This window comes from Sinohyriopsis cumingii, chromosome 7 (assembly GCF_028554795.1).
Source record: "Sinohyriopsis cumingii isolate HCF-2022 chromosome 7, ASM2855479v2, whole genome shotgun sequence".
Classification (NCBI taxonomy): domain Eukaryota; kingdom Metazoa; phylum Mollusca; class Bivalvia; order Unionida; family Unionidae; genus Sinohyriopsis; species Sinohyriopsis cumingii.
This window is the reverse complement of record NC_142967.1, coordinates 22,997,611-23,022,915: the sequence shown is the minus strand read 5'-3', so window position 1 is coordinate 23,022,915 and position 25,305 is coordinate 22,997,611. Positions and strand designations below refer to the sequence as shown.

Genomic DNA, 25,305 nt, shown 5'->3' with positions numbered 1-25,305 from the left:
AATATACACAGCATTGTTCAGATAGTAAGGCTGCCTGCTATGTACTAGAACAGGATTGGATTCCCAGACACACTGAGCATCTTGTTAAAAATTTCTATCTGTTTACCTTTAAGGCAAACTTAATGACAGCTTTTGTTTTGCAATAAATTTGTTGACTCATTGTTGTTGTTGTTGTTGTAGGGTTTAACGCCATTTTTCAGCACACGATAGGCTATACATGGTGGCCAGTATTAATGGTGGAGGAAGAACCCGGGAAATCCCCGGAAAGAACCACCGACCCTCGAGAAGCTACTGGCAAGCTTTCTCACATACCCACATTGGCCGAATCTGAGACTTGAGCCCATGCAGACAGAGGTGAGATGGCAGTGATCCATAATGAAGAGCACTTTAGACCACTCGGCCAATCGGGGCCCGTTGTTGAATTGTAGGAGCAAGTCTGTATTCTTTCTTTAATTCAATACTATATGAAGCTCCACAACAGAAAATGATATAAATATATCATCTTTTTCAATTTAGTGAATAAAATTTATAGACAGGCACAGCAATAAGAATTCCATGGAAAAATTTGAAAATTTTATGTTTTGTTGTATCTTTTGTCAACCAGCCATTTTCAGAGTAACCAAAATACAAGCACAAAAATGTTTCAGAAATAAAATGAAACCACTTATTTGTAATATACATCATAACAAGAAAGAATTAAAATCTGGCAGAAAACAGCCATTATTTGATATGTTCATTTGAACTCTGACAGAAATAATTAAAACTTCTAATTTTCAATGATTTTTACTCACAACACAAATTTAGTATAACTTCAAAAGTAGATTTGTACCATTGGCTTTACATGTTTACACATTTCAGTTCTTGTCAGTAGAATAGTAAGCAGATTTAAAGTCTTGAGACTTAGTTTAGTTTATAGTGCTCAGAAAGATTCATCATGATGTGGTCATGTCACCATGGTTCCATCTTCAATTTTTTTTAGAACTTTAGTTGGTAACATTTACCCATTGTTAAGCTGACATGTCACTGAACAATAATATACAATATACACATATACAGATCCATCAAGCGTACCTCAATCACTACATATTCGGGCATGTGGATGCTGACATGTCATTGAACAATAATATACAACATACACATATAGATCATCAAGCGTACCTCAATCACTCCATATTTGGGTGTGTGGATGCTGACATGTCATTGAACAATAATATACAACATACACATATATAGATCCATCAAGCGTACCTCAATCACTCCATATTTGGGCATGTGGATGCTGACATGTCACTGAACAATAATATACAACATACACATACATAGATCCATCAAGTGTACCTCAATCACTCCATATTTGGGCGTGTGGATGCTGATCATGGCTGAACTGCTCAGCATAAAACATATCTTGTAATTTGGATTACTGCTGACACCCAGCTCCTTCATTTTCACTTCAATCCACTTCATATCAGTTGCAGCTATCAAAAAAATAAAGTATAAAATTTAGGAGATAACAATTTTTTTTAAAGTTAAATAAGTTTCTTTCATAATAACTAGCTGATTATAATAGAATAGAAGTATATCCATTAATTCACAAAATCTGCACTAAAAATGTTATTTGTTTGCTAAAAGTGAGATGAGAGTGGTCTCCCCTTAGAGGAATTGCGCCGATTACTAGTTAGGTGGCGTTCTACAGTTTTGTATTTTGCACAGGGTTAGAATTTTAAAGAAAAAGAATTTCCATAGCTTTCCTCACTGGTTATACTGGCTATTTAAAAAGAACCTTGTTTATCTTAGGTATAATTCAAAGAACCTTTAATTCCCTTTATTTTGGTGTATGACTGATGGGTGTAATAAGGGTTATAGAGTATAGCTTGGCATTACTCCAAATGTGCATGTTTCAAAAAAGTACTAGCTCCACTTGGTCATTTTCACTTCCTGAACTTCAGAGGTAAATGGTATAAAAAAGAGCCAATAACTTTTTTTTACATTTTATATATTTGGTAATTCATTCATTGCGCTTTTAGAAGCTGGTATTGTCTAGTCTGGAAAAATTCATTTTCCCTATTTTAATAGCTGCTATGGATAGTGTACTTTAGACTAATCCAGGCTGATTTTTAGCACAAGGGAGCAGTCATTTTAGTTAGCAGTGTGCTTAGATCATGTACAATTTCCAAAAGTACAATATCCAAAGGAATATCATCCACATTACATTAATGTAGCATAGAGGTATGCCAACATTCTCTCCATTATGCATGTTTAAAATGCAAACAACTTCACCTTACATATGTCACTTTCTCAAAAGTACACAATAACTGGTGAGAGCCCCCTTACCACTGGAGTGACTGCATGATTTTCGATGGATATAAATGAAAAAGCCTTGGAGGTTGAACCCATATGGTATATAATACTGAAGATATATTTTACTTCAAAGACTTATTATGTGATCATAAAACTTTATTAGAATAGGTAAAAGTCTGTCTATGTTCCCCTAATGTGTTTGACATAGTTTCGAGTTTCAAGTGAGATATGATGTTGGGTTAACACTGGTCTTGAGAAAAGTTTTTAATTCCCACAAATCTAGTGGAAGTAGACAACCTCATGCAATTACAAAGGTGCTGAAAGACCTGAGCAGTCTGTTATGCTGCTGATACTGCTGATACACTAAGCCCTTTGAGATGTCCTACAAGCCAGAGAATTCATCTCTTCCTTCCATTCCATGGCTTGGATAGTATCTTTCTCAAATCCATTGCTCCCAAATGCTATGCCAGTAGCAACTGCACTAACCTCAGGAGCCGATATGGAAAAAACATCTGATCTGGTGAAACTGAAAATTAATTTCAACTAAAAAGAATACAACTCATCCAACTTGTTGGCTCGAACTAGGCAAAACATAATGCCAATCCCGCCCTGACAGCTAAACATACAAAGAGCTTCCCTCTAATGGCTGTCCCAATCAAGATCACCAAGTAATATATATAATTGTTCACAGTAACATGTATTACGCACATGCCATGCATGCATTGTAGGCATCACGTGATGCAAGGAAAAAGTACACTTACAAAAATACTATGGTGCACCAAACACATCACCTTAATAATGCTGGAATCTATGGTGATCTAGCCAGGCCATAACAGGCATTTTGTAACAGCATGTTATCGAGGGACCTCCATAAGAAAATGAAATGATAACATCCTCACTGGACAAAGATAAAAACCGCTGAGGGGGGAGGGAGAGTGAACAAATCTGTTTAATGGCTCAATACTTGTTTTAAAATCGCACTGGGAATATTTGTCAATAAAGCACTATTACTAACAAAGTTATTCGTAAAAAAATTGATTTTACATATTTTAAAAAAAGACCTTTATTTTAAAAGATGTCCAACCACTAAAAGATCCTTAACATTATTCCAACTGGTTTCAATAACCTTCATGTGTATGTGAAAATATTGTGTCTTACATCACTGCTTTATGTTGCTGTTGAGTAGTCTGGTTCCCTGATCCTTATGCTCCAGGCTTACTCTCTACTCTTGTGGAATGCAACTCAAGGAGCATAATATGCAGGGAACCAGACTAGTTATTGATTCAGATTTACAATCAAACAAGATTCCTTTTGTTTTAAAAAAAAAACAGAACATTTAGTTCATGAAACAAACTGTCATCATCGAAAGTCAATTTTTTCTATTGTTCTATAATAAACTAATGATTCCAGGATATCATTGCAAATAATAGTGAAACTTCTTCTCATCCATGAGGAAATCTCCAAGTGTCAATGCAGGAATTACAAATTAACTACAAACTCTGAAACTAGCTTTTCATTAAAAAAAGTGTATCTGTGAAACAAAATGTTATGTCATCAAGTATTCATTTTGCTTGGTTGTCTTGCTACTGTTGATGACATTTGTGAATGAGTATGCTAATTTAAGAAAGTTTAGTTAATGTTATATTATATTCTCTCAAATTTTGTTTAGCAGTGCCCATGTGATTGCTTGAAATGAGTTGACCTGATACTAGACCAGGGTCATTAGCCTATGCAAATCGGATTTGCATGCCTTTTAACTTTCCAATTAGTCCACCCCCTTTCTTTGATACAAAGATGTAATTAACATGATAATACAAGGAGGTCAGCTTTTAATTCAGTGCAACAATACAACAAATACTTACTCAAATTAGATATCAAAACACCATTGGCACTTAATTAGGTTCTTACAGAAATGCTCACAGACATAGCCGTCACGGTAGATTGACATATTTCACATTTGAATATTGTATTTATGGTCATTACACTTAAACTGAACTAAGAGATATAACTAAAACACGTATTTCACTTGATAAAAAACATATTTAATTGGTATTTATTTATTAAAGTGCTGCTTCATGTAGCCGTTAGTGACAATCTTATTGATCAGCATTTTGTTGCATACTGTTATTTACAGTGTACCAAGAACGTTGTTGGAAAAGAAATTTTAAAAAAATACACGATTTCTTATTAAAGTTGATCATTTCATAATGTTGATTCAAATTTTCAGGTCATATCAACCATTTTTGATGATAAAACAAGCAATATATTATGGTTTCAGATACCAAATTTGATTCTGATTTTCTTCATGTTCAACAAAAATGGGTCAAATTTTTGGTACTTTCTAGTATAAACAAATTGGAATCCATGACTGACCCCACGTTATAAGTAGGTTCGCGAGTTATCAGGGTGCGAGTTAGGGAGTGGTGTACAATGCAGTTAGAAGTTGATGAACAATCTGCACAAGTGACATATATCACGTGTGTTTATGTTGATGTTGGCACATAATGTTACTGTTATGTAATCTAAAATGACAAGATTGACAACAATGATAATTGGAAATAACTCTAACTGCATATAACAAAAACCACTCAAAGAACACTGTACATGAGAGACATGAAAAAAGCTTGTCTTCATTGATTCTTAACACATAACAATGGCACTGTTTAATATGGAATTATAATATTGATCAAATATTGGTAATTAACAATTGGAAAGTGTTCACATTTAGCAATAACAAAAGTGGAAGATCACGCATCATTATGTGTCCATGTCAATTTAAAACTTTGCACTTTGTATCATATATTTATTTATCTGAAATTAAATGAATGACAAAAACATTGGAAAATAACAACCCAAAGATGCTTAAATTTAACAATAACCAAACTTGTTATTTAAACAAGTGAAAATGCATGCAGTGTGCATAAACAACATACACTGAGTACCAATGATACCAAAAACAAAGAAGTCCACAGCTGTGAAAATATTTACATGAATATCAAAAAATACTATAACAATTCTGTCAATGGATGGTATATAATCCACTGTATTAACTTAGTGGTGGTGATGGGAAGGTAAGGGGATGGGTTGGGATAGTTTCTTCCTTTCCTCTATATGCAGAATATAGACAATAAAGACAATTTTTTGTCTTCGTGCTAAATATGAGATAATGCAGAGCATCTGCAAATGTGATCAGAGAATGTATAAAACATCTGAAATTAAATGGCTTGGGTATAATTTATTCTTTATCTTGACATTTTTCCCATTTCTCAGTAAAGTCAGAACCCTGATTCAAGATGATATGAACACAAGAAAACATTTTCTCGCTATAGTGTAATATTCTGAAATCATTTTTCTAAAAATAACAATATACAGTTTGAATCATGATAATCCACTTCTTAAAATTGTTGGAATGTAAATGTCCCTTTAAAAAACAGCAGAAAGTTTGACTGCATCAAATAGACATGTCACATGCCCTATTTTACTTATACTGACTTTTTAATAATGAAAAGTGACTTATCAAGAAGTATATATTCAGCTGGCAAAGCAGTGTGTCAGGGATGGTGAAAAAAGCTGAGAGTCTGTCAATGTTAGGTCATAGTAATCTCAAGGCATTTATTCCAGCATTGTTAACAGTGCCAGGTGAGTACTTAGTGTCTGATATAGTGAGTTACCATACCAAGTATGGAATTGCTATGGAGCTAGGACCAAAGATGTGCCTGCACTGTGTACACAATACTTCTATGCAAAGCCGTACTAGCCAGGGTAAACAACAGTTCACCAAATCCAGTTCTGGTTTTACTGAACATCCCTGAAAGAGCTGGTTCTTACATGACTATGTGTCAGATGCTATGTTTAGGGAATGGGCCAGTGTCTATTCAGCAAGGTAACCAGTCACGGTAGCTGAAGACAGAGATCAAGGCTGTGATGTAGCAGATGTGGTCTCAGGCCAGCTTATGCCAAGTACCAATGGCTGGTACTTGCTACTCTGGAAAGATCACCTTAGCCAGTATTGGAAAAACTGCCAGTGATGATGGAGGATTCTGCCATGATGTGTTTTGGTACTGGTTCTGGCAGCGCAGGCAACAGCAGAACTGTAGCTGTGAGAAAAGCCCATGATGGCACAGACTGACAGATTTATTCTGGATGAGTGAGTTTTCTGCTTGCAAAGATTTGGATTCAAGAAAGCAGGCAATGGAAGCAGTGTCTACAGTTATGTTGATGGCATCCATATCTTTATGTACAACTTTACTGGTACTCTCATTCACCCAGGTCAATTTCACAGCTGTGACTGTCATCTAATGTCTGTTTCCATATGTCAGATCTTCGTTACCTTGATAATTGCTAGCTATAATACATTTTAGCATGTATGGGCTCAACAGTTTTATGATATGGTATTGGGCTTCACACAATTCTTGAGTTCTTTTTGATGATTATGTCCCAAGGTAACTATTAAGATCATAACTAAGTCAACACAGAATAAATATAGCTTTTGGGAGTTCACAAAAAAAGAAAATAAACCTTGAACAAAAGCAGGTAAAGGTGAGGACGGAAAACTCATGTGACAATATATATGTATCACTTCCATTATAAACAAAACATTTCATCTTCTTTATAAAGGTTTTCTCTGCATGGTTAAACTGCAGTACAGTATAATAAAATAAAAAAGAAATAAGTCTAAGTCATTACAAAAGTTCATCACATAAATGGAAAATTCTTACTTTAGAAATAAATAAAACTTATTTCACTCTGCGCAACAGTAGGGAGAGTTAAAGAGTTCTTGCAGAAAAAATTTATGTTGGAAAGACTCAAAATAAAACTTTTTTTGCAACAAATAAGAATGTCTGTAGTAGCATAAAACGGAGTAAAGGGAAAGAGAATGATTCTGAATGCCAAGCAATTTTTATACCAAGAATTAAATGACAAGGTTTTGGAATGGTTCTGAACTGTTCATGTCAAGAACATCCCTATCAAGAATTAAGGACTAATAATGTATATTCACTTGAAATAAATATCTTCTTAAGACGAGAAGAACCTTTTGAAAATTAATACAACTTTTGAAATGAAGATATTAAATGTTCTTACATTAATGCAGCTTTATTACTTCATACTCATTCAATTTCTTCTAACAAATATACTCCTCCAATGGAAAGGTCACCCGTCGTATAAGGCAACTTTCCCAGTGCAGAAGGCATGGAAATACATGAGGGGGACCATCACCTAATGTGATGTGTCAGTATGATACACTTATGTAGTATTTAACACATTTACATCGTAAAGTCTCAAACACTTCCAAGCAATGTCTGAGTGATGACATCATCTGACAATGAATAATGCTTGCACTTACACCAGATGACAATATCATAGTCCTCATATGCTGTTGAAAGAAATTCATGAAGAAAAGGTCTCATCAACTCTCCTGCTGACTCTGCTACAGATCTGTGATCTGAAAGTAGGTGAAAATACACACATAAAGCAAAAAGGTTGAAGTTTAATTAACGGAGTCACAAGAGGCCATAAAACAAAAAGTGAACAAATGAGAGAAAAAGGGGGCAGTCAAGAGAGATTTACCTATAGTTTTCTTTCTTCCCTTGACATTGAAAATCAAATAGTTCAGCAAGCACCTCATCATGGACATAATTTTATGTGTGTGTGTGTGTTAGCGTGATTTGGATTTGTTTAACATAGCTTTAACAATTTTTCAGTCATATCGCTACGATGTCTGCAGTGGGACAGTTTATAGTGATGTCTAGAACTGGGGCATCATGCTGCAGACATGCAGCATGATGTTCCACCGACTCACATTATCCTGACACCTGGCTGACCAGTCCTAACACTAACCTCTTAATGTTGAGTGCCAAGCAAGGCAGCTGTTAGTACCATTTTTATTATAAGTCCTTGGTATGACTCAGCCGGGGATTGAACCCATGACCTCCCGCATCCAAGGCAGACACTCTAACCACATGGTCACCGGAGCGGTCACAGCATTTTATGAATATTTTTCTAATTAATACATGCATATGAAGTTACTTGTTCAGAGGACAATATGGTCTACAAGATTGTCCTTCTTGATACATTTGCTGAGTCAAAAAATTAACTATGGAAAGATAAAAGTGCAATACCTTAGTAAAAAACAGAAATCCTCAAAAGACATTTACACCTGCTTAAGACTTTCAACACTCTTCTAGAATGCAACAATGTCCCATGTTTGCTAAGACATCCTATGATTATTATGATAAACTGGCTACAGCTGAGAAATGAGGCTGTAGAAAAGGTATTAAAAAAATTCATGAAAAAGTTACTACTAAAAGACTTCTGTATCAACATGAAATACTATCAATATAAACATTCAAAAAAATTTTACATACTATTTGAATCACTGGGTTCCAATTTTCATGTGTCCTGGTTGCTTTAAAGACTATCAACCAATAATCTGTCTGTGAAGGCCATTACCAGACAGAGCAACATTCATCAACTGAATTACTGATAATTTTTACTTCTTCTTCAACACTATGCAAATTGATATTTATGAAAATAAATGAATTCACAGTACATTCAAATGACAATAGATATTTATGAAACATTCATTTTAATGTGAACGTTCAAAATAAATTTAAGCATTTTGGATGTTTCAGACCTACATATTCTAATAAAGACAAAAGTTTTAAAAAAGTCTGCATTGATAACACTTTTTTAAAAAATGCTGAAATGGTATTAACAATAATGTTTTCACAGAAAATCAAGACTAGAATTTTCCGTTTCAAATCTCATTCATTTTTCTGTGTTCTGGATTTTCATTGGTGCCTGTGTGTGTTCATGTCCTGACTAGCACACCATTTAGCATACAATTTAGTCTGTCCTGCAGAATGAACTGTATACCAGTCTGAAAGTCAAGTTCTACTAGTGCAGTGTGATATCACTGTTGTTTGTTTTCACTGGAAGATATTCAGAGCATGCTACACAATAGTTCCATCCATTTTCAAAAATGGTGATAATATGGGTCTGTAACATTCATCACACACAGCATAAGAAAACACACAGTATAAAAAACAGTATGCTGTGAAAAACAGTAAAGGTCCCTAGTGGCCTCTGCTGTACTAAACAGAAGTGCATGTCTATACATGGTGTGTGTGTGTGTGTGTGTGTGTGTGAAGAATGTTACAAGTCCCCATGACCTCTACTGTACCATATAGTATAGCATCTGTTTTATATGGTATGTGTGAAGAATCTTAATTGCCCCTGTTGACTCTACTGTATAGTATAGTGTCATTTTTGCATGGTTTATGTGAAGAATGTTAAAGCCCCTACTGTAATTTTTAGTCTAGTGTGTCTTTTTACAAGGTGTGCATAAAGTAAGTTATGGCCCAAATTGCAACAATGAAGAAGGAAGTACAGCACAAGAAATTCAATGATTTAGCAAATTTAAAATAGATGTCAAAATCAGGAATTCTTGGAAATGAGATGGTTAGAGAAACAAAGAATCCCTTCCAAGATTACTTTTGTTTTTAATAGTTTACACTTGCCAAAATCCCTCTGCAATTTCTCAAAAAGGTATGTAGGACAATTGTGTGAATTTTACATGGTTTATGCTTGAACTTATTTCAATGATGGTATGAGTCTGCATTAGAAAACCATACGTTGCTGTTGGATGAGACATTTTAATGAAATATTCTTTCAATTTTCAAGGTTGTGTCTTAGTCAACAGTTTCAACTCATGCAAGACAAGACTGGCCATGTAGTTTTATGATCATGTCACAACCAGGTTGTTTTTATCATATTATCCATTGACCTACGACAACAAAATATATGCCACAAGATTTGGATCACATGACCATGCAATGTAAAAACCAACGCTACAGCCAAATATGCTTCTTCAATAATACATGTATATACAAGGCAAAGGCCTAGTGACTGTCTCTCCCCCACAGACATACGTCACCACAGTCGAATTATCCAACATTATCTGGACCAATTTTACCGAGGTATGTTCCACCTACATGTGGAAGGCATTGAGAATGAGGTAGATATGAATGGCCTCATCTTGAAACATCCATGTGCCACTGAACACTGCAAATCCAGTAGTAAGTGTGCTCTCCAAACCCATCATCTGGCATTGTAACATGTCCATCCCCCACACAGTATGCAGAGGAACTAGAAGAAACATCCTTACCTAAACATCTTCTTTGATGCTCTATCCAACACATAAGCTATACTATCAATTATTTTTATGGGGGGGGGGGAAAGACACTACTAAGTTAATATGTTAAGAGTGCTATACCTAGATGGAGAACAGATAACTCTAAACTGCTAACTACAGCCCTGTCCACCCCTATGATACTCATCAAGGTAGATTTGGAAAAAAATTCTGGAAGATTTAAATTATTTCAGGAAGGATTATAATTTGAGGCATAAAATTAAGAAAAATAAACAGCAGGATCAAACACTTTTGTGACAAGAGATGCCAATGACAATCATCACGCCTAACACTGGCAACACTGAAACCTGAGTTGCATGCCTTGCAACACATTACATATCAATTACTACTATGAGTCAAGCATGGAAACTCCAGGCTATAAGAAGCCTGGAAAGAAGTTTTAATTTATTTTTTAACTTTCCAATTTCATCGCAATCTTCCTTTTATTTTAAACACTGTAGAATAAGTAACCAATCATAAGGATTAAACTTTGTAACAACTTTAGTATTCTTTTAAAGAACTTAGTTGCTGGGGAGTTTCAAATGGTTTTTCTTTAAACAAAATTAATTTTTCTCCTGATTTTTTGTACAAAATAAATTTTATCATTTTTACAATTTTTTTTCCTGATTTTTGTTTTGGGGGGATGAAATGATCTTTTTCTGAGAAAAGATTAAAAAAATTTAGCATAGGAGAACAGTTGGATTCAGAGAGTTTTCCACAAAAACTGGATGATTCACAGGTTTGTAATCCCCCTAAACTGTAAATGAGGGCAGTAAGAGTATTTATGTTGTGAACCAAGGACTATACTTGCTGAAGGTTTCTGTAGTGTGTCTTCCATGAATAATGCCTTCTTCATGGAAGATGTCCTGAACTGGGATGTAATGATGCCTAATCTCTTATAGAAGGTCCAACTTTGATGCCTTTGGTTGATGCCTTCCCTGGTGCATGAACATTTCTTTCAATCCATTTGGGAGGAAGATGCAAAGTTAAAGTTTGTTATGGGTTCCATACCTAGATGGGTAAGGTTCAGCTTCTGTACATTGATCATCCATCACCATACTAGGGAATTAAGGTTGTTCATGTTGTGAATCAAAAACCATACTTGCCAAATGTTTATTAAGTGTGTCAGGAATGCTGCCTTCTCTGTAGATGATGTCCTGAGCTGGGACATGACACAGTCTAACCTGTAATTGAATGTTCAACTTCAACATTTTGATTGATGCCTTCTCCAATGCATTAACAATTCTGCTGTAGCATTTGGAAGATGTCAAGCTGAGATTTTAAGGGCTCCACATCTAGATGGATGAATAAAGACAAGGGACAAAAGACTCCATGTAATTTTGCATTCAAATTCAATTGTAATCAATTTTTTGTGTGTGTCTTGTCATGCATATACAGGGTTCATACACCTTTGGTGTGACAAAATTTAAGGACTTTTCAAGGACTTTATCCAATTTTTTCAAGGACCCCAATGCAGAGTGCACTTCAGGGATATTTATCAATGGCCATTTAAAGGATTAGTGAGACCATTGTAATTTCCTGACAAGGGGCTTCCTAATATTTGTGCAATAGGCTTGAGACATTATAATTCAGAATACCCTGATAAATCTTCCGTATTCTCAATGCCAAGTACATGTGTTTATTCTCTGGTGGGTATGAATGCAGCTGCCTGAATATCTGGTAGCAATAGGAGTTTATGATGATTGCCAAAGCCCATCTTTTCTCTCCCACACTTCATGAAAACACATTGGCTGACCTCGTACATAACAGTTTGCATAATTTATGCATACCTCATGTTGTCAGTGGCAGAAAAAATCAATTTCTCGAATAACATGATGCATTCACATGGCATCTTAAAATCATCTGCCACAAAAGTATGCCGCATGTTGCCATGTATAATTTTTTATATCTGCTGTCGCATGATCGCTCATCAAAATTTTACAGTTTCATTTACGCGTTGATATAAGTACTTTGTGTATATAGCACCCTTTCTGTTAACAGGTATACAGCCCTAATTTATGCCCAAAGTTTGATTGCGATACCGAAAACGTCCATAATACACGTTCAGCAGACTTCCTAATTTTAGATCAAAGGCCTAAAATCTGATGCTTGGACATAAAATAAGAACCAACTGCAACCATTTTTATACATATTTTTCATTATCTTTGTTTCGAGAGTTTGAACAGCTGATTCACCATGATTTGAAGTACAAAGATGTAGCAATGCAGAAGAAAATAAATCAACGAAGAAGAGTGATCATTGGAAAAGATCTGTGCACTTTATAATGTTCTCTATAATCAGGTCCATGTGCAATCATAAATATCTGTCTGATCACATGTTGTAAACCACCCAATAGCAAACAGTTTTATTTCATTTACATGACACAGTGGTATGAAAAGAAACTTTTGTACATTGTTTGTCAATTAATTTTATATATTTTAAGGACTGAGGTTTTTTCAATTATTTTCCAAGGTAAAAATGATTTTCAATTACTTTTTAAGAATGAATCGAAATTCAAATACTTTTCAAGGTACCACATCAACCCTAATGTACTTATCCTAATGCATATTTCACATTTTCCGCACTATGGATAGCCATGGTATTAAAACAAAGAAACAGGTTATTGCATATATAGAGAAGGGAAGGTGAATATCAGTTTGGTTGATATTTTTTGACTTTGAATTCATGGTCTGGCTCACCCAAGAAAACCATGAAAATTGGAACTCCATGAATTTAAAGCATTTCATAGTATTAACAGTGTTTATCTTCAGGACATTCCTAAACAAACTTCTGCAATAAAAACGAATATACCATGAAATGCATGCTATATTCTAAAACAAATTTTACAGTAGGCTTTGAAAGATATATGTAGCTAGTTTGACAAATACAAACTTTCATTTCAAATTATCAACTTACTCCTTTAATCCCTCCATGGATTTCAGGTTGTGTTATATTTCAGTAGATTTTATACTGGATTTGTATTGTTGACCTTCACTGAAATCCCCTTCCATGTTCAAAAGAAGTTTTCTCACCCTTGCGTCAGAGAAATCTAGCTGTTTTGCTAACCTTATTTTTCTTATCTCAGTCTAGTCATCTCATACCAGTCGCCTCAGTCAAGGTGTCCACCCACTCAGAATTATTTTTTTTTTAAAAAAACTTGTTGCTGTCCACTGACATAGTTGTTCTAAAATCAAACAACAACAACAAATACATAAAAAACATAGTAACTTTTGGCCAATCCATCTTTGAGATCACACCATACAAAAACATTTCGAGAGAGACAAAGACACATGCACATGATGTCGAGCCTTTCCGTATTATGCTAGTTCATTCCACACAGTATGGTCAATTTTATCCTATATGCATGCCCAGCTCAGTACATTTTCATGTCAGCATCATTAAATGTAGCTAAAGCTACCTAGCTAGTTTTAAATACTTTATGTGAAACAAATTATACACTGTCAGCTACATTTAATGATGCTGACCTGAAAATCGACTGTGCTACAGATAGGATACAATTCTCAATGCTGTGTGAAATGAACTACGACAGAAAACACTAATCCATGCACACAGACTATAGACCTATATACTTCATAGCATCTCAACTCTCTTAACAATGGAAAACTTAGTAACAGCCAGAAATGTGTTATGTCAAATATGCTTTATTCTAATTTTTTAAAGCATCTCCATTGTGTTCCTGCTGAATGAAAAATATACCTACAATATTAATGACAAATAATGCACTTACCAGCCAGAAGGAATCATTTATCCATCAATACATTAATCCATAAGAAAATTTCAATGTAGTACCTATTTGGAGGGTCTTTCTTACAGGGGGTTGATTTTACAATGTTAAGGACAACACAAGTATGTCACAAACAGTTTCACCTCCTCCAAAGAAAAGGAAAGTTATATATGATAGTGACACAAATCTCTAATTACCAAAGAATAATCTAATGCACCATGTTACTCTTTGTGACAGCTTGTACTAAGTATAACTATGGTAGAGATGTGCACCCAGCATCGTTTCATTATTTACAATAAAACTTCTCAAAATTGGAACTGATGAAAATGAAACATTTTATTGTAATAAATATTAATTATTTACTGTTATTAAACGTGACAATACCTCATTACTATGAGAAGTTTTATGTTGTTATTTTTCTTTGCTCATGCATATAAGCTGTGTACTTTTGATGCAATGGTCATGTACTATATTACACTAGTGAAGCGTATTTTTTACTTTAAAGGAAAACATTGGGTGAGAAAAATAATCTACGTTGGGGTTTGAACCAAGACAAGGAAATCCCAGTCATGGGGTTACATTATTTGTCTTGGTCCAAACCCCAGCATAGATTCTATATATCCAGGAGGACTGGGAGTGTTTTACCTGGTTTACATTGGATCAGTTTCAATGTTGACATCAAAGGCTGCATCAGAAAACCAAAATTAATGTTATGAGACATTGTGCTCATTTACATTAAAGCCATGTTTTTCTTATTTTTTAGCAGCTAAATCCCAAAATGAAATAGCACTCTTATAAAAAGAAACCTTTAATGCCAAAATTCTGAACACAAGCGAAGATGGTCATGTGATAATGTAAAACTAGGTATGACATTATTATGATGAGTACTGTGATGCCAACTGCCAATTTTTAGCTTCATCAGAATTTTATTTAGGTTTAAATATATAAACAAAATCACAACTCAATGTGTTAACAACATCCTGTTAGGTAATGTCAAAAATCAGCTTTTGACCATTTACATGCCTATTTGCGATACTTGTATAGTTGTTGGGGCGGAATGTCAGAGCATATTTTATATTACAAAGATTGGCTTAAGCAGCCCCCACACATTTCTAGTTTCAATATTTTGCATTCTGTACACTCACATCACTGAATACTTTGAAAGTTGAAAGTTATTATGACCGATGCCACAATCAGAATTATTAGTTGTTCCTTACTAATAAACCTCTCTGTATACAGCAAGAATGTACATGGATCCCTATAGTAAGTTCTATCCGTACTACTTTATGCATCATCTGATATCATCTTTGAGCTGATGATAACCGATCAAAATTTGGTTTCACATCATTTAATACTGTATTTGTGGCACTAATGTGCATCATTACAATAAAGAAGTACTAGGTCATTTTCCTCAGTTACAACTACTTAACAGAATGCCAGCAGCAATCAATAAATATCAAGGATTATAGACAAAAAAAGTACATTGTATTCCCCCTAGTACAGTTATGATCAATGATGGAACTTTTGTGCTTTCTATCATTATTCATTCGAAATTACAGTTCTTACCAAATAAGGTATAATCTACATCTAGAACTAAAAGCTTTTTTCCTATACGTGGCTCATTTAGGATATCTATTTTTAGGTCTCGTACTCGCTTCTCTATCTTTGCCAGGTATTCCTCCCTGCAATTAGACAATAATGATTTTTTTAAAATGAAAATAAATTTTTTGTTATTTCGCATAAATATTGGCCAAGTCCTCATCTGTGCTATAATGAACTTGTGATGCAAACATAAATTTCCAGCAGGAGAAGGGAGCAAATTTTGCTGAAGTTTTTTCCCCCATAAACAAAAACAGAAACAAGTGATTACCTTCTTATGCAGATGACATTAATCTTAATAGGCACCTGCACAGCAATTCATTTCTGAAAAAAGCATTTTTATATGCATTGTTGAGACATCTTGTCTCTCCGTGACAACATGACTTTTGATGCCAACCTGTAAGGGTTACAAGTACACTTGATAAGTAAAGTAAAACCAAACAATTAAAATGGGTAAATACATAGCTTCTTTTTTTATCTGCCAACATGTAATGGGCAATTTCCTTTGACTGTCTTGTGTGTTGACAATTCCTAACTTTATTTCACTAAAGGGCTACAACTGCTACAGAAAATTACTGGACATGTTTAAATTTTTCAATTAAGTTAATCTAATTGTTACAGAAAATGCTTTTCTCTTTTCTTGAGAAAATCAAATGCACATACTAGTAAATGACATAACTGTTATATTTAAATTAAAATCTTAGCAATGTACACAATCACTGCATGATGTACTATTATGCTGCGTAGCATTAAAAAATGCACTAATAATATTGCTGAAGAATAAACAATATGACCTCATCTACTGATCAAATTAAAATATAATTTCAGCTATTAATTATAATATGACCTCAGCTACTAAACAACAATATGACCTCAACTAATGACAAAAATGAAATATCACCTGAGAGGTGTCCTAACCTAATGACTAAATTACATGACCTCATCTACAAGCCTAATAACACCATGTCTTCATATACAAACTAAATTACAACATGACCTCATCCACTGGCCAAATAACAACATGTCTTCATACATTAACTAAATTACAACATGACCTCATCCACTGGCCAAATAACACCATGTCTTCATACATTAACTAAATTACAACATGACCTCATCCACTGGCCAAATAACACCATGTCTTCATACATTAACTAAATTACAACATGACCTCATCCACTGGCCAAATAACAACATGTCTTCATATACAAACTAAATTTCAACATGACCTCATCCACTGGCCAAATAACAACATGTCTTCATACATTAACTAAATTACAACATGACCTCATCCACTGGCCAAATAACAACATGTCTTCATATACAAACTAAATTACAACATGACCTCATCTACAAGCCTAATAACACCATGTCTTCATATACAAACTAAATTACAACATGACCTCATCCACTGGCCAAATAACAACATGTCTTCATACATTAACTAAATTACAACATGACCTCATCTACAAGCCTAATAACACCATGTCTTCATATACAAACTAAATTACAACATGACCTCATCCACTGGCCAAATAATAACATGTCTTCATACATTAACTAAATTACAACATGACCTCATCCACTGGCCAAATAACAACATGTCTTCATACATTATCTAAATTACAACATGACCTCATCCACTGGCCAAATAACACCATGTCTTCATACATTAACTAAATTACAACATGACCTCATCCACTGGCCAAATAACACCATGTCTTCATACATTAACTAAATTACAACATGACCTCATCCACTGGCCAAATAACAACATGTCTTCATATACAAACTAAATTACAACATGACCTCATCCACTGGCCAAATAACAACATGTCTTCATACATTAACTAAATTACAACATGACCTCATCCACTGGCCAAATAACAACATGTCTTCATATACAAACTAAATTACAACATGACCTCATCTACAAGCCTAATAACACCATGTCTTCATATACAAACTAAATTACAACATGACCTCATCCACTGGCCAAATAACAACATGTCTTCATACATTAACTAAATTACAACATGACCTCATCTACTGGACAAATAACACCATGTCTTTATATACAAACTAAATAACAATATGGCCTCATCTAATGACTGAATTATAATATAAACTCACCCACTAAATTACAACATGACCCCATCTACTGGCCAAATAACACTGTATCTTTATATACAAACTAAATAACAATATGGCCTCATCTAATGACTGAATTACAATATAAACTCACCCACTAAATTACAACATGACCTCATCAACTGGCCGAATAACAACATGTCTTCATATACAAATTAAATTACAATAAGGCCTCATCTAATGACTAAATTACAATGTGACCTTGTCTAATGAATAAATTTGTGTACAAATTTTATATTTTCTGTAATAGGATGTTAACAAATGTTGATCTGATATTCACTGACTTTAAAAAGGATGCCTGTGTAGACACACATACAAACAGATGAATGAGAACACATATACACATGCAATGATGAAGTGTGCAAGATCTTTAAATTTAAACACGAAAAAACTATTTAGACAATGTTTTTAATAATGTTTCAGGATTTGTTCCTATTGTGTAACCTGTTCTCAATGGAAATTTCCTCTTCTTCTATATCAAAATCATTGATCACATCTGGAAGATCTGGAATAGGTTCAGACATCTGTTTCTGTCAAAGAAAAAGCAAACCATGCACAGTAGCAGAGGGAACAGTTATATTTGTTTGTTAACGACAAATTTCTTTACAGAAAATGAATTATATAATAACTTGGATATAAATTACTCTAGATCCCAACATTTGGCTAAATCCGAATGTTTTGAAGCAGTTCCACTGTAAATACAAAATAAACACAGTACCACAATGATAAACAAAAACTATCTGATGGTATTTGATCATGAATTAAAAAAATTTATGTGTGTGTTTCATTTTTTCAGTGGCAATAAAATAATTTAAAATAAAGACTGAATTTATATTTATAGGCTTTAGTGTTAATATTTTAATATGCTGGTTATGAACAAAGGAAAGGATAAACTGACCTATAACCACTTGTCAATCATGCTGATCAATTAACCAATCAGCGAGTGTAAATATGACACACCTCCACACATTGCTTACATCTGCCATTTTCCTCCAACAAGCTACTTGTGGCAACAATGACTTATGATAGGTATTTACAATTTTTGCAATGATTTGTTGATTTCTTGATTGATCAGGGTAAAAAGAATAGGAGCCCCATAATTCTGACTGTCAATATCCAGACCGTTTAAATGGAGGAATTAGATTTATTCCTTTCCTGGAACACAGACAAAACTTTGATGGATAAAGACTATTTTGTGATCGCATGTATGATCGGCTGAATATGGAAACAAATGATGGCAATTACAACATTTGTTTGCATAAAAGTATGTAGAAAAGAATGTCCCATCAATGTCTTGAAGTAAAACAAAGAACTGAAATTGAAAAATATATGTAAAAACAAACATTTCTAGAATATGGGTGGAAACCCCACCCCAACTTATGGGATTTGATGAATATAATTTTTCTTGTATAAAAAGCACTGAACCCCAAACTGCATTATTTTAAAGTTTGAAAATTTACACTTTGATGTTCACTTGTTACAAAAATAATGATTTATCGTCTCAATTTTTCAAACATCTGTGTGACTCTTTAATTTCTCATTGGTCTGAAGAAGGGGTGGGGATACAAAAATGTAATGATCAAGAAATACAAACACAATGGTTTCTGATAATTATCATCCGATATATTAAACATGCATCTACATGTTTACATTAACAGACATCACTGATCAAAATTCCATCTGATGAACACAGTAGAACTTTAAAATTATTATGTACAACAGTATACTTCTAAATAGCAATTATTTACGATTTTGTTATTAATTTATAATTCATTTACTTTCAAGGCAGCATGAACATAAGCCAGATAAAATTTGTAAGGATAAGATTATATACTAAATACATTAGAAGCTTTTGAAGCAAATTTCCTTGTAAATGAACAAGTTCTTGAACAGCTTTAAAATTGATTTATTTATTTACTGAAATAACATACTTACATTTTTACTATACTAACAATAGATATAAATAATGTCTACTGCAGTATAATTTATGCAACTTTGAAATTTTAAATCGTTCACAAAAATACAAATCATTTTCAATAAACATTTCACTTAAGCTGAAACATATTTCTTTGCCAAATACTGCATGTTTGTCAGCGGTTAGCAAGGCGTCATGTCACGTGATTTGGTAGGCATAGCGATCTATCTTGCGCAAGATCAATTAACCCCACCCCAATTCCAATAAAAAATTGACATCTAAAACTGGTAGTAAATTCTACGATTATACAACAAATATGGTTACACTAAGTCCATACAAAATAAGTATGGTCATCCAAAGTCCTGACAAAGTAAGCATGGCCACCCAAAGTCCAAATAAAATAAGTATGGTCACCCAAAGTCCATATAAAAAAAGTATGGTCACTCCAAGTTGAGCAACAAATATGTATGGTCAACCAAAGTCCATATGAATTAAAGTGGGTGAGAATATTTTACATATGAAGACCTTATCCTCACACTGCTGTTCAATTTGGAACCAAAACTCATATACCTAGGATTGTGTGTAAATGTTTTACCTAGCGGTAGCTTCAGTGGCTTGACAGTGTGCGATCTGCTTGCATGTGTATGACCTTGTTTTCTGAGTGAATGTGTTAGATAAAACTTCAATTAAGATTTGTAGTTATAGACCAATGAGTATTGGTACTGGCCTTAGTAAACACTGGAAGCAAATGACCAATTCATAGAACAAAGCAACTTGTTTGATAAGACACAGGATTAACAATGACATGGCAACATATTCACTTATCAACGCTTCATTGGAAAATTAGCACTGCTTCTGCCATGGGCTATTATTTTAAAACACTTTCTCTGAACCAAAACATGCTTACAATATGCAACTATAAAATATTTTATTTGTATCAAAATACATGATTAAATACTGTCATGTGTTGGGCATCACTTTTTTATGCTTTTCATGCCAGAACAAATGGAAAAATGATCAAGCTTACTATGTCGTCTTCTTTTGATCCCATCATCATAATTTTTGTACTTGGTTTAATCTTCAATTCACTCAATTTCACATCATCATCTGGCACTTTTCCTAAATGTAAAAAGCACCTGGTTATGTAACAATGTCTTAGCAGTGAAATTCTGAAAATGTCACTATAAGCGTTCAAACTCTTGGGTATTCTCTGATATATGAAATCTGTCTACCATTTTATATCGACAAAAAGTTAATACCATACACATTTTGCATGGAGATTGAAATTTAATGTAGTCCACTAGTCTTCTAATAATTCTGGTGATCTCACTGTTCCACGGTCATGGATTTATTTCTGCACATAAAAATGGTAACATACTGAACATCATAAAAATGTAGACTGCTTTCTTATTTTTTAACAGATATATATTCTGAGAAAGATGGTGTCATTTAAAACTGAAATCTTCATGTGCATAAACTAACAATCAGTAATGCCCATCCAAAATGGCAGACATCCTAATACACTGCTCCCTCAATAACTTGCTCCCTGGTAACTCAAGAACCCACTTATAACAGTGTCTGGTGTGGATACTATTTTGTTCAAACAGAAAATACATAATAAACTGGTCCCTTTCTGCTGAATGGTAAATGAAACTATGATATATCACTTGTTTTATCATTGAAAATGACAGTTAATGCACAAAATGTTGGAACTGACATCATGAAAAGTGCAAGTTTTCATAAGAAATCACATATCTGTTACACGAAAAATTTCATAATGTATAGTTTTCCATTAGATTTATTTTTTCCTAATGTGATATAAAAAGTGCATGTTATAGTAACCAAGTATCTGCATTGCCTTTGCTGTCAAAAAATTATCTGTTGTGGATTTCCTGCAAACAAATGGTGAAGTAAACCAACATGTGAAAAATACCTGACTTGAACAGCTAGCACTCACTCCAGGCCACAAACTTGTGACAGCTATGGCATTAGTAACATAGACATTTTCATCGTGTTTTCTTTGATCTGAATTGTAGCATGTATTTAAATCTTAGATATTTTGTCATTATCATTTACAAGTGCTTTATTGCAGTTAATATGCATTTGAGAGAAATCTAGTACAGATGCATATATTAAAAATACAGCAACATCAAAATTTATTGATTTCTACACCCTGGCCTACTTGTCATATTCCAATTTTATGTCATACTGCATTTATTTCAGGGGCACGAACCATGGACATACTTCTGGAAATAGACAAATTTTGACATGCTAGGAAAATTAGTAGCTGCCAAAAAATGTGTATTGTTTATAAACTTTTTACAAAAATAAATGAAGTAGATATAGCTGAACACTTTCTATGGCAAATTAAATAGTTTCACACAGTATTACAAATAACTGTTACAAGTCATGTTAAGGGCATGGCAAGTTGAGGATATATTAATATATTTACAGTTATTTAAAAAAATAATAATTGGCTCAGTACACTACAGAGAAAGCAAGAGAGTAAATTTAGATTATTCTCTGAAAAATCTTGCTGCAGGATAATGAGTTACATCTAAAAGCAAATTTTATTATTTTTAGCTATGTTCAAGCAACGGAAGAATAACCTGAAGCAACTTTCAGAAAATAATAGTTGATCTAGACTCCAAAACAGGACTACTTTTGTTCCATTCCCTGTGCTCATATTTTAACTTTTTGCATGGAATTATTGGTATTTATGCAAAGTAAAACCCATAATCCTTATGTATCTGGCTTTATTATAATTTTAGTACATGCTGTCAGGTGGTAAAGGAGGGATGAAATGTTCCAATTTGCACTCAACGTATACAGGTTTAGAAAGAACATTTTTTTCGCCTTTCAGAAGATATTTCTTGACAATTTTAGCTAATGCGCCTTGCCTAAAATTGAGTTCTGAATTAAATGGGTTAGGCTTGTAATCCAAACTGGAAAATGCAATGTCAACATGCAGAAGTAGTACCTATAATTATTAATGTCATTCTTAAAGCTATAAAATGTTGCACTGCAAAAGCAGAATAACTTTTGGACCAAAATATGGCAAACCATATAAAAACTTCAATCACCAGATATGTAATTCTAATAGGAATTTTTATCACCAGTTTAATAAATATAAACTTCTGGGCCACTCTTTTGGGGACTGTCAGTGCCAACTTATAGAATTATTAATAAAGATTAAACTCCTTAACCATCATCAGGAATGATGTTAAGAATTTTCTTGACTTTTAACTTACTACTCTGTTTTCAGGTAAAAAAATGTGTGACACTGAAACTGTGAATAGTAACATTCATTTATATTCTTTATTTCAACTGGATCATGCTTTCATTTTGGAGTTCATCAAAGTGACATGGATTCTAATGTACAGTCAGGATGATATATTCTGAATTACGAAAGCAAATTCTCACACAAGCAAATGGACATGATTTCAAGAGCCATTAACCTACATTTCAGTTGGCTGGAATCCGATTGAAGCAGGGAATGCCAAAATCAGTTGAAAGGTTGATAAGTATCTTAAACAAAATGCAGTTATCTAAACAATTTCTTCAATATTTGCATATTTTTTTTATTCATTTCAGTTAAAAACATACTTCAACTTTATCCACTTTCAGTATTCCTGGCTTCCATCTCATTCCAGCTAAGAAATGTAGGTTAATGAAACTTTAAAACAGCTCCTTTTGCTAATGTGAGAATTTGAATTTATTTTTAAAAAAAGAAATCAAAGTAAGGAAATTTTGTTTAAAGCAATGACTTTTAATTTGTAGAAAAGCATCAATATAGGCTGCAAAGTGTTTGAGATATTCCAGAAAATCTGACCTCTCGTCCAGATGTTAATCTAACTTGAAACAAGCTACACAGTGCCATTATTTATGCTGCAAGACAGCAACCTAAAAAACAAATATCTGGGGAGGCATCTTACATTGCAGGACTAGTCTTATCCATCATCTTGCTTTACAAGAGTCTAATTACATCCAGAGGTCTCACTAAAATTTAAAACTAGGAGTCCAGGACATCTATTTGGGGAAAAATAGGAGTCCCACCAGCAAAACTTGCAGTCCCCTTTTAGAAGCTTAATGGGCATACCTGAAGTAGCTAAATCTCCAGATAAGAAGAACTAGTGGTTGCCAATGAGTCAATGTCAACTTGCTGCTATAACACCATGCTCAAGAAATTCTCTGGCGCATAGTCTGTTTCTAACTTCTTTAGTAATTCTTCCCCATAGACAAGATGTTGCAAACACATTACATCCTATTCATTGTTGTTGTTAAAAATGTTGAACTTTACTTAAAAAGTTGTACAAGATCAGTTAAGTTTGCTTAAAACTCTTTCCATTTATTGGCACTGTTACGTGAGAAAGCTTGCCAGCAGCTTCTCGTGGGTCGGTGGTTATTTCTGGGTTCTCCTGGTTCTTCCTCCACCATTATTGCATTAATAATGGCTGCCATGTATAGCCTATCGTGTGCTGAAAAATGGCGTTAAACCCTACAATAACAACAACAACGTTGAATTTTGTAAAATTAGCTATAAACCTGACCTAATTACTCAACTGAACTGCTGACAGAAACAGTCCAAAGTAATGTATTTCATTTCTATAGCCCGATGGATAAACATCTTTTCAAAGCTGTGCGCAGAATAGGCCGACATATGGCGAGTCATGAAAACACGCTGGTGGTATCCCGTGTGTCCAAAATTAATATTATTTTGAACTGAATTTTCTGGTGACAATTGTCTTATTTCGAATGGTAAGCATTGCAGTATTTTACTTTCGTCAATCTCCATCGATACCGTTTTATATTTAAAAAACACATCTACTCATCATTTACGGACATGACAGGATGTATGAAAATCCGAAATAAATCATAGAAGTGAGACGTATTTCTAAACCAAATATGCAACCTCGAAAACTGGTTATACATATTAAGAATGTGGGTAACTTATAACCTTTATATTTCAGGCCTAAAAGTTTCTGACGATCTGTAAGCACTCCTGTCTCTTTTTGTATTGCTTCCTTTAGGTCCGCTACTGTCTTGTTTCCACTGAGACCACCTATCTTGTACTCCTGGCCACTCCATTTAATAGTTAACTCTGCTACTTCAGCGTCCGACGCCATCGTTGTTGTTGTTGATGTTGTAGTTTCTCCTGTATTTTATCGTAGCACCCCCTGATTCAGACGGTTTATCAATAAAGTACGTCAAAATCTCTGACAACATGAAATGACCTTAGCGATGCTATAAATTAACATCATGTAGCATGATGTCCCACCCAGTCACATTATCCTGATACCAGGCTAACCAATCCTAACACTAACCTCTTAATGCTGAGCGTTGTGCGGGTAGCAGTTCCGAGTTCGTACCATTTTTATTATAAGTCTTTGGTATGACTTGGCCGAT

General features: G+C 34.0%; 1 protein-coding gene across 1 annotated transcript in view; it reads right to left on the bottom strand.

Annotated features, from left to right (window-relative positions):
* Positions 1-25,062, bottom strand: part of LOC149794875 (ubiquitin-like domain-containing CTD phosphatase 1) — a 35,620-nt gene extending 10,558 nt beyond the window's left edge. Inside the window, exons 1-6 of the mRNA XM_089964525.1 lie at positions 24,857-25,062; positions 20,927-21,018; positions 18,429-18,514; positions 15,801-15,916; positions 7,643-7,741; positions 1,339-1,475 (exon numbers count right to left, since the gene is read on the bottom strand). Coding sequence (XP_089820651.1) covers positions 1,339-1,475; positions 7,643-7,741; positions 15,801-15,916; positions 18,429-18,514; positions 20,927-21,018; positions 24,857-25,025 — 699 coding nt within the window. The 5' untranslated portion in view covers positions 25,026-25,062. The remainder of the gene's footprint in view (positions 1-1,338; positions 1,476-7,642; positions 7,742-15,800; positions 15,917-18,428; positions 18,515-20,926; positions 21,019-24,856) is intronic.
* Between the last annotated feature and the right edge of the window lie 243 nt (positions 25,063-25,305).